Raw genomic sequence first — 15,279 nt, forward strand, 5'->3', positions numbered from 1 at the left:
GAGCAGGAGAGCTGTGTCTGAATGCTAAAAGCTTGTGTCAGCGCACATTTCCATCTCGCCTCAGAAGACGCTAACGTAGCTCAGGTTGCTGCCGACGCCTCAGTGCAAAGTTTCACTGACTCGATGCCTGGAAGTGCAGACACACACTCCATTAAAAATGGTGACAACTAATGCCTGGAAGGGCTCGCTGTATGTAAAATAACAGATTGTGCTTCAGGATTTAGGAAGAGTATTAAGGCAGCTTGTTTAGTTGCCAAGTAGCACAGATTAACAGGCAGAAAAAAAGAAAGAAAAAAAAAAACGCTGCATTTTGTGTGCAAACCAACACAAAGATGCCAACTTTTTAAAAACTTTTATGAAGCGTCAGCCATTTTGACTGTTTTCACTTACAACCAAATTGCAGTCATTAGGGAGAAGGCCAAATCTCTAATTGCATGAATTAGTGAGTTTGCTTTAAACAATTTACGTGTTAATTATTGCTTTAATAATTAAAAATTATTTAGTTTTCCCCCCATAGGTGCTGAAGGGTTCCTCTTCAAGAAAACCTTTCTAAAAGGCAAGCTTTCCTCTGATCATCACCAGATTGATAAAAAAATTGCAGCTTGTACCGTAGCCATAACCAATAGCATGTCAAGCATCATTGTGCCTTCCTATGTAGCATTTTATTTTTATCATTTTATATCCCAAGAAAAAAAAAATCCAAAAATGCAACGTAAATGCATAAAATACGGAAAAATGAGAACTGAAATCAATTTTACTTGCCATTAGTTAGTCCAGTATGAGAGATGAACATGAGCATAAAGCCAAATTAGCATAACGCTCTCTTGAGAATCCAGGCAACTTCACTGAGTTTGAACAGTAAACAGCAGACAGTAACACAGTAAGCACAAGCGGACAAGTATGTGCTTAAAATCCTGAGTGGATGTTCATATTCTTCATTACATCCACTTGGAATAAATGATGCAAAACCGAATATGGCAGCATCGAAAAGTAATTAACAGCAGCAGAAAACCTAAGCCAACATGCCGTCACTCAACAACAGCTGCAGTGCAGAAAGAAAATCTTTCAGTGTAGAAAAACAAAGGTTAACATAGTTTCAGTGTAGTTCAAATCTATCTACATGTACATAAGAAAGAACACTCAATAATGATTACACTTAAGTCCACAATGAATATCTGCATTTAATCAACATGATTGCACAGGTAGAAGCAAAATTTGTTAACAGCAGCAGACAATCTTGCCTAACAAGAAGTCTGAAGGTTTAATTCCATTCCACTAAAATAAATGAATCATTTTGTGAAGCAGCGTTCAGTTTTTATGCTCCACTAATTTGGAACAAACTTCCAGAAAACTACAGAACAGTTGAAACACTGAGGCTAAAAATCCAGCTGTTTAGTTTCTTTTGACTCATGATAACTGAAAATTGATCAGCGTACTGGAACACATATTTGAATTTATTGAATGTGATTATACATCACTTTGACCACTTTTACAAGGAAGGCTGGGAAATAATTATTTTGAATGCTATTTACCAATGTTTCTATATTAGCTAAAAACAGAGTCAGTAAGTGAAAATCGCACAAGATGGGATAGTAAACATTTTCAGTTAAATAAATTTGGTTTCCCAGGCTGAACATACACAGTGACATCTTAGTACTTGTAGCCAACATATGATTGCTTACATGAACGCAGTCAAATCAATTTTTCATGTTTTATTAGCAATGAATTTAATGAGTGTTCTGCGTTTTGAGTGCACAGATAAATGTGTGTTTCCACCAACCAAAGCATGTTCAGGCAGATCTCTTTCTCCCGTGATTGGCTGTTATCTGCTAAGCCAGACACTCTTTGATCCTCCCAAACCTCCCCAGAGATGGGAGACACACACACACACACACACACACACACACACACACACACACGTGCTCAGCACCTCTGTTATTTTCTACCAGCATGTAAAAACCCCATCAGCACCCAAACTCACACCGACTGTCGGCGTGTCCTCCAGCCACGCTCAGGTTGCCTGAGGGCTTCGCACCTCTCCATGACAGATGGGGGGAGGTTAGAAGCAGGTGGCTTAGTACAGGTGAAACATCGAAAAGAACAATGGCTGATGGCTTCAAAGAAATGCTGAACCTCTGAAACAAGAACCTACATGATGCGTTGACTGTAAATTAAAACGAGGCAGAGCAGTAAGTTGCTCCATTTCCACTACAGGTATTTGATTTAGCATCTCAATATGAAATAGTGGAGGAAATTCCTGTCTGGCATCTGAGGGGTGTGCGCACACGAATGTAATCACTTAGGGGTGATGAAGCGAGGTTGTCTGAAAATGAAAGCGAGAGTTTATCTCTGCAGTGTGACAGTGTAGCTGTGAATTATTTAACAGCCGTTCAACCTTTACAAACAGCTCTGAACCCCCGTCAGTCGCCTCCGCCGCAACAAACACGTCGGCAAAATCAATTTTCAGCTCAAATCCATACAGTGCATGAATCTCCGATAATAACTGTCGAAACCACCATCAGTAGAGAAACTTGCTCTTTTATTTGTAGAGACTAATGGATGTGTAAACCAAGTTCAGGCTTGCAGGGGAGACAATAAGTCCTCTTTCATAGGGGCGGGGCTTCTTGGCTAATTAGAGGGAGTTTGGAGCAGAGACGAAAACAACACAGGCTCAGACTCACCTGCTGGGTGACCCTGATTAATAATTCAAACACACCCTGCGACTGACTCTCACAATCAAAAGGAGGAATATCCCCGCACTGCTGTTAAACTACCGTTTGGATATGATGAACAATGTTTATCTAGATTTTTGTTCTCATTTATCAAAGATGCATCAAGACTTTGGACGGCTTACTGGTCCATCACTGAGCAAATACCCTTTAAAAAATATTTTGATGACTTTGTATGTTCTATAGATTTAGCAGATGTAAGATTAGCTCAGAGGAAAAGAGTGCCTTGGTTCCACTGAGCAGTACAGCGTGAGTCGATGTGCTGTTTTATGGTTTGGCAGACTGAGGGAGCATTTCCACTGACAGTTGGACTCTCGCTGGGTGGGCAGGGTTAAAAATGCTTAATGTTTGTCCATACTAGTGCGATGGAAAAACACCACATACGTATAACCATAACTTCATGATGACCATGATTTCAACAAAGGCCCATTTCTCAAGGCCAGAATGGGAAAGACAAGAAAACATGCCATTCCAGTAAGGCTGATCTATGTTGGTATTCAAAAAATAAAACGACAAGAAGTGGGTTTTCTCCAATCAGAATCATAACTATGAAGTTATTACCAACTACAATTGAAAGAAATAAGGAGGAATGAGAATCCAAACAAATCAACTTCATCCCACCATAACTAATGTAAACAAGCGACGTTTGCTCAAGACTACAACCAGAGTCGCCGCTCTTTGATGATTCCTACATGCCAGGTGGATCTGATGAAAAACACCTAAAATCCATTGCATATAGGGGAGGATTTTTTAAACTGGGAGCAATTTCTTTTCCAAAAGCTCAGGGAGAATCATTAAATTCCAGGACACTTTGAACTCTTAATTACCAGGACATTTTTAAGTAGAGATCTGGGTGCAAGGTTCTAACAGCATTAATAACTAATCAATGGATTTTTCTATGCATTTCAGTGCAAGACTATGGCACTGGAGAAAAAGCTTCATCTTAACCAGTGGTGCCAAAAATTTCCAAAAATTCACCAAAAATCTTTGGAAATTGACTAAAGGTTTTTTTTTTTTTTCCCCTGAGGCATCATCTTTATTATCTTAATCCATTTCATATGGGAGTCCTTAAAAACAACCAGTACATAATGCAGAGTCACCACATTCAAGCTCAACATGATTCTCTTCAACACTCCGAGGCAAATTTTCATATTTCTTTTTTCCATTCATCGTCTCCTCAGCTGTGCATTAACACATTAACCTGCCAAACATAGTGTGTGAGTAGTGTGTCTAATATATTTGTTCACACACACACATACCTGTTGCAGCTGTTAAATATCCCAGTTTACAGGATCCACAGGATGGTTATCTGAGCTCAGGCTTTTGTGTCCGTTTCTTTCAGACCATCACATTCATTACGTCAAAGCAGGCAGCTGCTGCTGTTGCCGTGGCAATGCCACAAGATAATGAAAGGCCGCACATTGCTTCTCCTGCTGCTGGCCGTCACTTCGGGGCTCTACTCGCATTAAACGCCACAAGACAAGGACCACCTGAGAGGGCCTGCTTTCCAACTACGTCCAACATGATTTAACAAATATTTATCTGGGGTGTCTAAAGATTCGTTATTTTGCATCACGGTTTTTTAGGGGAAACAAACAGGAGCAAAGAGAATCATGTTAAATCCACACAACTCATTCATAGAAAGGCAAAAAATGGAAGTATATAAAAAATGAAACAAATCTAATCTTCAAAGATAAATTTGAGAAGTAATCTTTGATTTACATCCAGCATAAAGTATGGCTTCTAGTCTCGATTAAAAGGAGCGAGCAGATTATGCACTACCAACGGATTTATTCTCATCACTGACCATAGTTTACCCAAATACATTACTTTTGAAAATCAAACTTCCTTTTTTATATAATGTTTGGTTATAGCCTTACCACAAAGTTACAGCAACATAAACAAGAAAGACGAAGGAAAATTCTAACTGGCCCTGAATGGGGATTTCATCCACACCAGCTGTAAAGTGAGGACAATTTAGATCAAAATTACAACTAAAAACTTAATGTAAAACCAGGTTTTGTATATTAAAAAAAAACACTCTTTCAAAGTTAACTTTACCTACATGACCCTGTATCATTGCATTCATCTCCCTGTGCCATTATATTTCCTTCAACGCTTCTGAAAAGACAGGGTTATTAAATACAGATCTGACAAGTTCGAACATTTAAAAGTGGCCTTTCTCATTTAATAACTCCCCCATCTGCAGGCAGTCATGTAACAACAGTGTCATACAAAATGAGTCATTAGTATTATAAGCAGCAGCGTGTCAGGGCCCATATTTCTGAACATTTGACCTCGGCAGTGCAGAACTCTCACAGCAGAGGATATACGAGATGGTTGTAACTTGGCTGACAGGATGAGGAATTTGGATTTGGAACAGAGGAACAGTCAGTTTGGTTTTACATGAACGCCAGCCTCCTGACTCCAGCTCAGTTCAAGCCTCTGACATCATTCATCCTTGTAATCTAATATTTCTTCTGAGGTCTGGTTATTTAACAGTGACACTCTGCAACTTTTAGTTTTTCCCCTGCATCTTTTGAAGTCATTTTGCTGCCTTTAGACGCTGCTGCCTGATAAAAGCAAAAATTAATCACCTCAGCTGCATGTTTTCAAATAATTGGCTATTTTATTGTGATTGAGATTTAGCTCTGCACTCCTTAAAAATTGTGTTTGTTTCCCTCTAATATTATCTTTTGTACATTTCATCAAGTTTGCCATCAACATTAACTCTGACCATTAAACTCTGAGTTACTCAAGTTAGTCACAATTTTCATGCAATGCAAAAATTAGACACTTACCATCCATCTTATAAAAATGTATTTAAATCATGTTAATGCACTTCCCCACTTGTTGCATTTGTTAAAAATAAAACAATCATCCACATTTTTTAGATTATTTTAGTTTTCTGTGCAAAAGCAACACATTTTTATACATTTAAAAAATAATAATAATTCCACACTTATCATTCCAAAGAGGACATGATCACAGCAAAACCCAACTTTATTACCAGATCTACGAATGAAATGAGTTGGGTGTTAATCAGTTATCAGTTTAATCAGTTAATTATTCATTCTAAGTTGTTCCATTTGATCAATGACTGGTTCTGGGATTTTCTAAAAACAATAGTGAAGCTAAACACACATTAGATTTCTTACATTCTTTAATAAGAAGCGCAAAATTTTTAAAATATACATTAAGCAGAATAATCAAGTACATAATTTTATTTTAATTAAAAGCAATCTATGTCTGCAGTCCTTCCTAAATTAGGCAAAACAAAAGAATTATAAATATTTACAACACATGAAAGGTATCACAAATATTCACGTTTTATTCCAAGTCATCAGATTTTCACACCTCAGATGTTCGTTGCTCTGACTTTGCACATCTACCTATCGCTGCAGAGTAACTTTCACAAAGACATGCAACACCACTCCTCACCCAACCTGGCAACATCTCAGATGCATTAAATTTGTTCCATCTTCCTCTGAATATGGAATCTGCTAAGCAAATATTTTTCCTCAGCAAAGTTTAAACACTGAAGCACCATCTGTCCTGGAGGAAAAGCTCAAACTGTGACTGTGGACACTGCAGATATGACATCACTCACCTGAAACTGAGATACTGGTAAATAAGATGCCAAAGGAGGCCATCTGTGAGCTGCTGGGGACTCCACCACACCACACACACACACACGCACACACACCTACGCACACACAATAAAGATAGTGACTGCAGCCACATCCACAGGGATTCATTTCACAGGGCTAAGAAACAACGCATCAGCTCAAACCAGATTAACACAGCAGCTACACTCCAATCTGCATTTCCACACAACTTTGTAAGTTTGGTCCAAAACGACTCATCACTGACGGGATTTGAGCAGTTTTTGTCAGTTAAGTCCTAAGATTCAGGCCAGGGTCTTTCTGTCTGGAGTTCACATGTTCTTTTTCTTTCTACACTGAAATCATGCATTTTAGGTACTTTGTGATTCTAAGTTGTCCTTATAACCATGTGTGAATGATTGTCTGTCAGATCCCAACTGTTTTAAAACTACAGTTGGCAAGAAATATATTAGAAAATGTCAGGCGATATATTGCACGTTAGAAGTTCTTGTAAGGTCGATTTTTACACATGAATATAAATCTGGTAAATTACTGACACTCTGCAGTGGGAAAATTAAATATAAAAGAAGTAATAACACCATTTACTGACAAAAGTGTGTTAAGACTCTGTGGGAAGTGATTCTCTGTGTTTTCAAAGAGGCAAGCAGGTCCAAGCCAGACTGCTGACCAAAAGTCAGGATCATCAGTGAGGTCCCGTGTTGTTGAGCCTCACTGATGATCCTGCAGCTGACGGAGGAAATCCCTGCAGCTCGTCTCAACATCTGGTGCAAAGACTGAAGCCAGAAGAGGGCAGGCTGGAACAGCAGCTGATTTGAAATGAGATCAGAGAAGCCAGCAGATGGCTGAGTAACTCTTATGATGCTTTGGTTGGAAATGAAATAACTCAGTTATTTTCCTTCAGTAGGAGCCAAAAGTGAAACCTACAGCAGCTTTCCGTTAGTGTTACATGTGGCAGCTTCAGTGAAATGTTTAACCAAAAACAACTAATGCTGTCAAGGGAGACAAAACGAAGATGAGCTATTAAACTTTATCATTTGCTTTCTAAGGAAACAAAATATGTTACCCTGCAGAGCCCAAAGCCAGTGTACCAGAAAACCCTGTTTGTGTTGGACAAGTGGTCTTTAAATCTGGAAGCACTAGAAATGTAGAGACTTCTGCAAGAACAAAATATACTTCTCCATCAGTCAAAAATCATCAATAGAAACCAATGTCTAAACTTTTTAGTCCATACTGTCGCCCTGTGATGGACTGCCAACCCGTCCATGGTGTACTCTGCCTCTTGTCCAATTACCCTGCAAGAACAAGTAGGTGTGAATTTATGGCATATTATTCCCTAAAATAGAAAATATGCATATGATCTGACTAGATATGAACCACCAATCAGTCAGAGACTTTTTTTCAATCTTCCATTGAAAAAGAAAATATATTTTTTGCCACTCAAAAACTTCACATTAGGAACTCCCACCCTTTTCTGTGTAGAAATGCATTTGCAAACACCATGAACTGATGAACCTTTGTGGAGTATGAAAATATTGATTAAAAGGTTAGGGACATCTGATTTGATACTTAAATTGAGATGATTTTGTAGTTCCCTCATCATCTGTTGGCTTCAAAACCACAACCTCTATAGTTTTGAAACCATTTATTCCCCTGTTCTGCTAATTAGTTAAACATAATTAATTTGGCTGAAGGATGGCATCAGCAAAGGTAGAATAAGAAACAAGCTTAACATAATACAATCACAATATATTAATTGCATTATAGCTCAAGATATCTTCCAAAAAGATTAAAAACAGAGAACAAGTTGGTTGCTGACTATTTGTTTCCTCAAAAATTAGGTTGGATTGATCAAATATGTTCTTACTATTTACAGTATTCAAATGCTTTAGTTCCAAGCAAGCACCCAGTAAAATATAAAATATACTGATCAATGTAGTTGCTCTTGTTCTTAAGACTTGCAGAAGAACAGAAATGCTAACATTCCTGCAGCAACCACTCAAAACAGGGTCCATTAATCCAATCCAATGAATGGTAATGATGCAAGTCTACAGTTTTTACAATGCGGAGCTGCTGCATAAACAAAAGAACAAAGGACATTTCCTCTGAGATGGAAATTTGGTAGCAAAAGATCAAACACAACATGAAAGATTCAAACTGCTTTCATTGTGGTTAGCAAAAGGGCATTTAGGAGGGAACCTGACACAGCCCACACCTTAGCCCCTAAAAAAAAAAGAAAAAAAAGAAAAAGATATTCATGAATTTTTAATTTGAACAAAAGTGTAGGATCTTTCAGCAGCTTTAACACATTGGAGAAACACTATAACCTCATCTATTTCTTGGTGAAAAGGCTGTCCATCTACAGAAATGTCTAAAATAATGACACCATCAATGAAAGAAATACATCTGTTAGCAGAACCAGCTCTGCTGGCAGATAGATGCGAACAGATTCTGTTTCTGTTGCTCAGATTCAATTCTGCAGTGATTTCCATGTTGTTGCCATGAGCACCAGCAGCAGGACGGACATGACAGCCAACAGCCTCTCACCCCTCCTCCTGCATCCACCTCCCATCCCCATCAGCATACCTCTATCTTCCTTTTCTCTTTTCTCTCTTTCCTACAACCACCCATTCATTCTTCTGTTTAAGTGCATTTCATTATCACCAATTCCATTTCTAAGCATTTTTCCAACATCTTTGCTTTTTGGAACAACTACTTTGTCTGATCTCACCTTTTACTCCTCCTCCACCATCTGACAGTGAATCCCTCCATACAAGGGTGACATTGAACCGATGAGGTACAACCTCTTCAATTCAATAATTCAACACCTCTGTCAGAGCTGGATAACTGTAAACGAGTGAACAAGATAAAAGCTTATCAGAGATCTGTTCTGTCAATTTTACGGTTTATTAGACCTATGTGTTTCTTTTGCATGCTACAAATGTTTGTTTAAAGATTTTATGCCATTCCTGTAAAGCCATCTCTAAATGAAACAGATTATCTCTGATTATGAAGAAGTGAAAAATGGTGAGACTGATTTCAAAAAACAAAACATCATTTTGTGCCGTCTCACCTCATTGTTGGCCAGAGCCAAGATGGAAAGAGTGAAGGAAGAGAAAAGACACATTAGCATTTTGAAGAGCAACCACAGGCAAATTTAGCTCTCCCTCTCAGTGGGGATTTGCATTAGCAGTCGAGCTCATCTTCTCCATGACGAGAAACAGACAGAAACATTTTACCTTCTGTAAAGGTAAATAAATTCTCAAGAAAATGGTTAGGAATCCTAACTGTGCTTCCATCCACCATTGCTTTCAGCTGCATTTCGATATAAATGTTGACATCCTCGGTTTAGCAAGATTTTAAAAAGTTCAATAACTACTTAAAAGTTTCGTCAAACCATTTCTAAATTTTCAAAATAAAATGCAGCACTGCATTTTACTGGATTTTAGTTTAGTTGCATGGAACATGGAGTCAGTTGACTGAATGAAAACTCCCAGACTTTTCCCTTGCTGACAAAAAAGGAAAATCTGATGATTTGGGTTAAATAATAAAGTACAGAGAATCACAGCAGGGAGAGGAAGAGGAGCATTATGCTTCACTCTTAAGGTAACAGTTTTAAGCTACAGCAGATAAACCAGGAAACCAGATGATAACTCAACTAACAAAAGCAGTAAAACAATGAGGTCCATCATTCTGCATAATATCAACTTAAAAAAGACTTTAATTTTCAGATTGTGGAGCTGAGCTGAATATAAGCTGCACCCTTTAACTTTACCATGAAATAAGAGTACATGAGCTGCAAGTGTAAGACATGAGATATTTAGCTAACCAGAACAATTTTATTTAACTTTTAGAAAATATGTTCAAAAATGCTAAATTATTTTGTCAATATTCACCCCACAGTGCCATGCTATGCTAGTATCATTGCTTTACATTTCAATCAGACAACATAAAAAAGTATGAGGCATAAATCAAAACATACGCTTTTTTCTTTTCTTTGTTGCTTAACGCTAACCCAAAAAGGTATGAAAAGTGATTTGTGTGACAATTTCATCCCTATTTTTAATATATTCTACATAATTGTGTTTCTGATCATCAGCCGTGAGCTCAGGCGGATCGCTGCTGGAAAAAAAAAATAAAAAAAACACAGAAGGAAGAAATTTGACATGTGGCTTCAAAGCCCTGCAATTGTACCAACAGTTGCTGAAGGAAGGCAATAATTTGACATACTGCTGCAGGTGAAACAACCAATGAGCAACACACACACATATACACACACACACACACACACACACACACACAAAGTCAATTACAGAGCAGCTGTGACCCAGAGCCGCAGGTTCATCACGACAGTGACTGATTGTTTCCTGGGCTACTGTTGTCGCTGTGACAGCGAGTCGCCTCGACAGGAAGTTGACCTACATCGAGCGCTGTGAGCAACACATGCCGCACACAGACACACACAGACTCAACCTTGAAGCAGAGGCTTCCCCGGGGGAAAGGACATAAATTCCATGATAAATGGGAGTTTCCTGGAAAAAAAACGGAGGATAAAAAGACCACACATATGTGTGCATCAAGTCAAGCTAGGCATCAAAGCTTTCCGTTTCCTTTCACCAATACAGGAAGTGACCTCTATAGATTTGCTATAGTCTACTGATAGGCAGGGGAACAGCTTCTGATCATTTGTCAATAGTGGAAAAGGACAAATCAATGGAGAATGTGAAAACTGCTTCTGGACAGCAGAAGCAAACCGACTGGTTGAATTAAATATGAAGCCTCATATCTTCAATAAGAGCGTGCCAGAATTTTTATTTGCAAAATCTGCATTTTTATTATTAGCTGAGCTACTCTTCTTCCACTACTACCTCTCTGACCCCAATCCAGCTGCAGATAATGAGGCAATAATAGCATCAGTTACTATAGTTGTGGCCATTAGAGAGGCTTCATTTAAACCAAGCTGCAGTAATGCTTCTTTTTCCACATCTTCAACCTTTGGAACCTACAGCAACAAGTCTGAGATGTTTCAGTGTTAATGTGAAGCATAAGTTGTGGCCAAAAATGACTTACAGTGAGTCATTTCCTACATTTTAATTACAAAAGGCATAATAAGGAGTTATCACATCTAAGCACTAATTACAAATGAGAGATTGTTGTGTTGGTTAACTTTTTATGGCTTTAATTCATTAACCATTTTTTTGATCACAGAGCTTTTCTGCAGATTTTCCCCCTGAGTGTTTGTTCTGAAAACAGTGTGTGCGCCAACTGTGCATTAGCTTTATGCAGGCTGTCAACAAAAACACAAATTGTGTATGTTTGAGGGTTTCTGTAACTTTCAGTCAGCAAAAACTCTTTCCTCTCTTCCTCTGCGTTTGCTTTTTCCTAGTCTTGCTTTCTGTGTATGTATGAAGTTCAGGGACAGATTTCACTTTCCAATCGTTTTGGATGATCTTTTTGCTTCAGTCTATTTCACCTTTAAGGTAAAATTATAACACTTCCTATATCTGAAGTTATTTATTTAGTTATCTTTGGCGATAAACACCAAAAATAAAATAAGAGGTTTTCTGCAGGGTAATCAAATTCATTACCTCCTTGCCACTGCCTTACATAACTTATACTATGGAAGGCATTATTTTGGTTATTTTTTTTTAAATAAGTATGATTGAATGTTAGAAGATATTATGTTCTCATTATTTATTTTCTTCAAGATTTAAATAGTGTTTTGCTTTTGGACTTTTTTCTTTTATCCTTTATATTCAAATCCACTGAATTTAAATATGCTTACATTTTAAAACTATATCGGCTGATTAATGACAACATAAATGTTGATAATTTGAAAATGTTTATTTTCAAAATAGTATTTTCAAGAAACTTTACAAGCCAAACATGCATTTTATACCATAATGAATTACCGACACAAAACGTGTAATAAAAATTGTTTTGAACTTGCTGTGTTTGAGGCAGTAAACAGCCAGTAAGCAAACCTTGATCTTAAATGAAAAATTAAAAGAAACATCAATGTGTGACTTGCAGCCAAAGATCTGAAAGAAAAACAACCAAAGCTTCAAATCATCCCTGCTTCAAGCCGGGCTTCAGATCAATCCTAACGGCTTTAATTCCCACGCAAAGGTTCAAAGAATGTCCAAGAAAATCATCCACAAGCAGCACAATCAAAACTCAGAGGTAACAAACAGAATCGCAATCAACCAAGAACTGCCCACTGTAGTGTTTGCTCGATTCATGATCTGGATGCTTTTTATGAAAAAAGAAATGAAGCCATAGAAGTGTTGCAGAGAAAAACAATCTAGAAAACAGTGTGTTTTCTTTAAATCTTACCTCGACTGTTAGTTGCCAGATCAGCCACTTTCTGAAAGGCGTCCAGGAAAGCGGCTACTGCGACAACCGTCGTCCTGAGAGAACCAACAGAGGAGTTATTAGTTAAAAACGGCAGTCAAATAGTTAATAATTCATTAAGCATCTTGGATGTTATGTTAAGAATGATACTGAACAAACCTGACAATATTTTTTTAATTTCGTTTGAACAAATATATGAACAGAAAAAAAGTTTAGTTTGGTCGTTTTTGAAGAGTTGCGTCAAGCAGATTCATACCAGCCAAAACCAAATTAGATGTTTGTGTGAACTTCGTTTTAATTCAACATGTGATGATGTTTAATGCAAAAAATGTATTGCAAGTTGACCGTCACTGGTTGTAGTTTTGAAAGTAATAAAAATGAAGTGGCCTTTTAAAATTCTTAGCATTTTTAAAAGGTTCTGCAGAGACCTAGAAATAAACTGTTATTTTTTTCACGAGTGTTGCAGCAGGAATGCATTTAAAAGTGGAACGACAAAGGCTCTCAGGACTGTTAGGGTTAAGAGTTAAGGACTCCTCCTCTGTAAAGAACAAAATGGCAGAAAGCTATAATATTTTAAAACTAATACTAAATTATTGGGGGGGGTTAATTTTTGCCTCTGCATCAACACCAAAATAATACGGATAATATTTTGACAACTCTGCCCCGATGTTGAGTCTAAATCACACAGATAACGGCCATATGATGTGATCCTTCATATCTTCCAGCAACAGAAGGTTAATCAAGTCGTGCATGAATGTGCGTGTGGGTGTGTGTGTGTGTGTGTGTGTGAATGTGTGAGCGTACACATGGCCTCGCTGCAGGGCAGGTCGGCCTTCACGGTTAAACGGCTGGTAGGAAATCTGTGTGTGTTAACATTCCCATTACAAAGTAGAGTTTAAGTGCAGGTTCTTAGCATTTTGCATGCATGTGCATTTATTAACTGCTGAACGTCAGCAATAGGTTTCTGTTTAGTGTGTGTTAAATGCAGCTAACTAGAGTTTCTGGAATGTGGCAAAAGGAGGCGAGTCTGACATTTAAACACTTAATGAAGCACACCGATTGGATTTTCATTAACTGAGGTTATAAACACCTGTGGAACGCCATGATCTGGGCTCTGGCTGTGCAACCCTGAAACATTAGCATTTTGCAACAATTCAATTCAGTTTGTGTAGAGCCAATTCACAACACATGTCATTCACAACACAAGGTTATTGCAATTATCATAAATATATCTAAAACTATTGAAGACTTTGTAATACATTATTGTTGAACAGTTTTTATTCAAATGGTGAGTTAGTGCTGGCAACCTTTAAGATTTTTTTTTCCATGTTTCTCACACAAATGTTTCAGATACAAATTTGAATATTAGACAAAAAAAGCACAACATGTTGTGTTTAAATCCTGCTGTTTATTATTATTAAACCAAATCTATGCTTGCCTCTACTAACTGTGGCCTAACCAGTTATTTATTAGGAGGCAATCGATTTTTCACACACAAAAATGTAGGTTTGGATTTTTTCGGACGAAAATATAAGAAATCATGACTGGGGCAAACACTTTTTCTCACCACTGTATTTCACACTGTGTGCCTCAGGTCTGTTTGTCTGGTTTCCAACAGACTTGCTTGACATGAAGAGTTTAAGGTAAAAACAAAAACAGTTGATCCATGCGAGAACTGACAACAAAAAGCCCCCATGAGCAAAACTGACTTCCTGTCAAGCTCTTGTTGAGCATCAACCTGTGTGGTAAACAGAGCTGCTCTCAGGACACACGGTTTGCATTTTACAGGCTTTCTGGGTAGCAGCAACAACAAAACTGGACGGGCTTTGCTGCTTCTACTTTTTAAAATCACAGGAATGGAACAACAGGTCAAAAAACCTGCTAAGACATGGAAAAATTTGATGTCTATAGATAATGCTGAAAATTTTAGAACTATTCAGATGTTTTAACAAGGAAAAATGTAAAACTGATAGTGCTGAATTATGTTCAATCATGAGTATGTGCATATTCTTAAAAGATGACTACATTCACAGACATTAAATTGAGCTAGGTTTGGATGGATTTCTTCCCTTAACATCTTTTGAAAACTACATTTTGTATTTACTCAGTTTATCATTGTCTATTATAAGCTGCTTGATGAAACATGACTTTTTTTTCACATTATAATACTTACTGCCAAAAATGTTGAGAAAACCCAGCATTTTACTCCATACAGAATTGAATATCATTACAGTATGACTGAGCATGTGTGACTTACCTTAGTTGTGTTTGCAGTTTGGTGGCTTTGCTGATGAAGTCATCCCAGACGGGGTAGCTGCCCTGAAGACAGACAGAAAAAAAGCAATGATAGATGCAAACTTTCAGTATATTCAATCAAATATCAAATTAAAAAAGTTTGATCTAACACTAAGTTTGAGAACATCATCCTTTTATTAGCAAGGCAGTGAAGAAAAGGGGGGACAATGTCAGCTTTACTATATTATATGATCATACTCCTACAGCAGGTCCACAGTTTGTTTTACCGTTTTATCCTTTAAACTGATATCATATGCTTTCAGCAAGAAAACCAGCCA

At 37.6% G+C, this 15,279-nt stretch overlaps 1 protein-coding gene across 4 annotated transcripts in view; it reads right to left on the reverse strand.

Moving 5' to 3' along the window:
* Positions 1-15,279, reverse strand: part of LOC103149722 (MTSS I-BAR domain containing 1) — a 53,960-nt gene that overhangs the window by 27,626 nt on the left and 11,055 nt on the right. For all 4 annotated transcript variants that reach the window (XM_007569022.2, XM_007569020.2, XM_007569023.2 and 1 more), the window contains exons 2-3: positions 14,964-15,025; positions 12,689-12,762 (exon numbers count right to left, since the gene is read on the reverse strand). In XM_007569022.2, the coding sequence (XP_007569084.1) occupies positions 12,689-12,762; positions 14,964-15,025 (136 nt within the window). The remainder of the gene's footprint in view (positions 1-12,688; positions 12,763-14,963; positions 15,026-15,279) is intronic.

The sequence above is a fragment of the Poecilia formosa genome, unplaced genomic scaffold, assembly GCF_000485575.1.
Source record: "Poecilia formosa unplaced genomic scaffold, Poecilia_formosa-5.1.2 Scaffold235, whole genome shotgun sequence".
NCBI classification, from domain to species: domain Eukaryota; kingdom Metazoa; phylum Chordata; class Actinopteri; order Cyprinodontiformes; family Poeciliidae; genus Poecilia; species Poecilia formosa.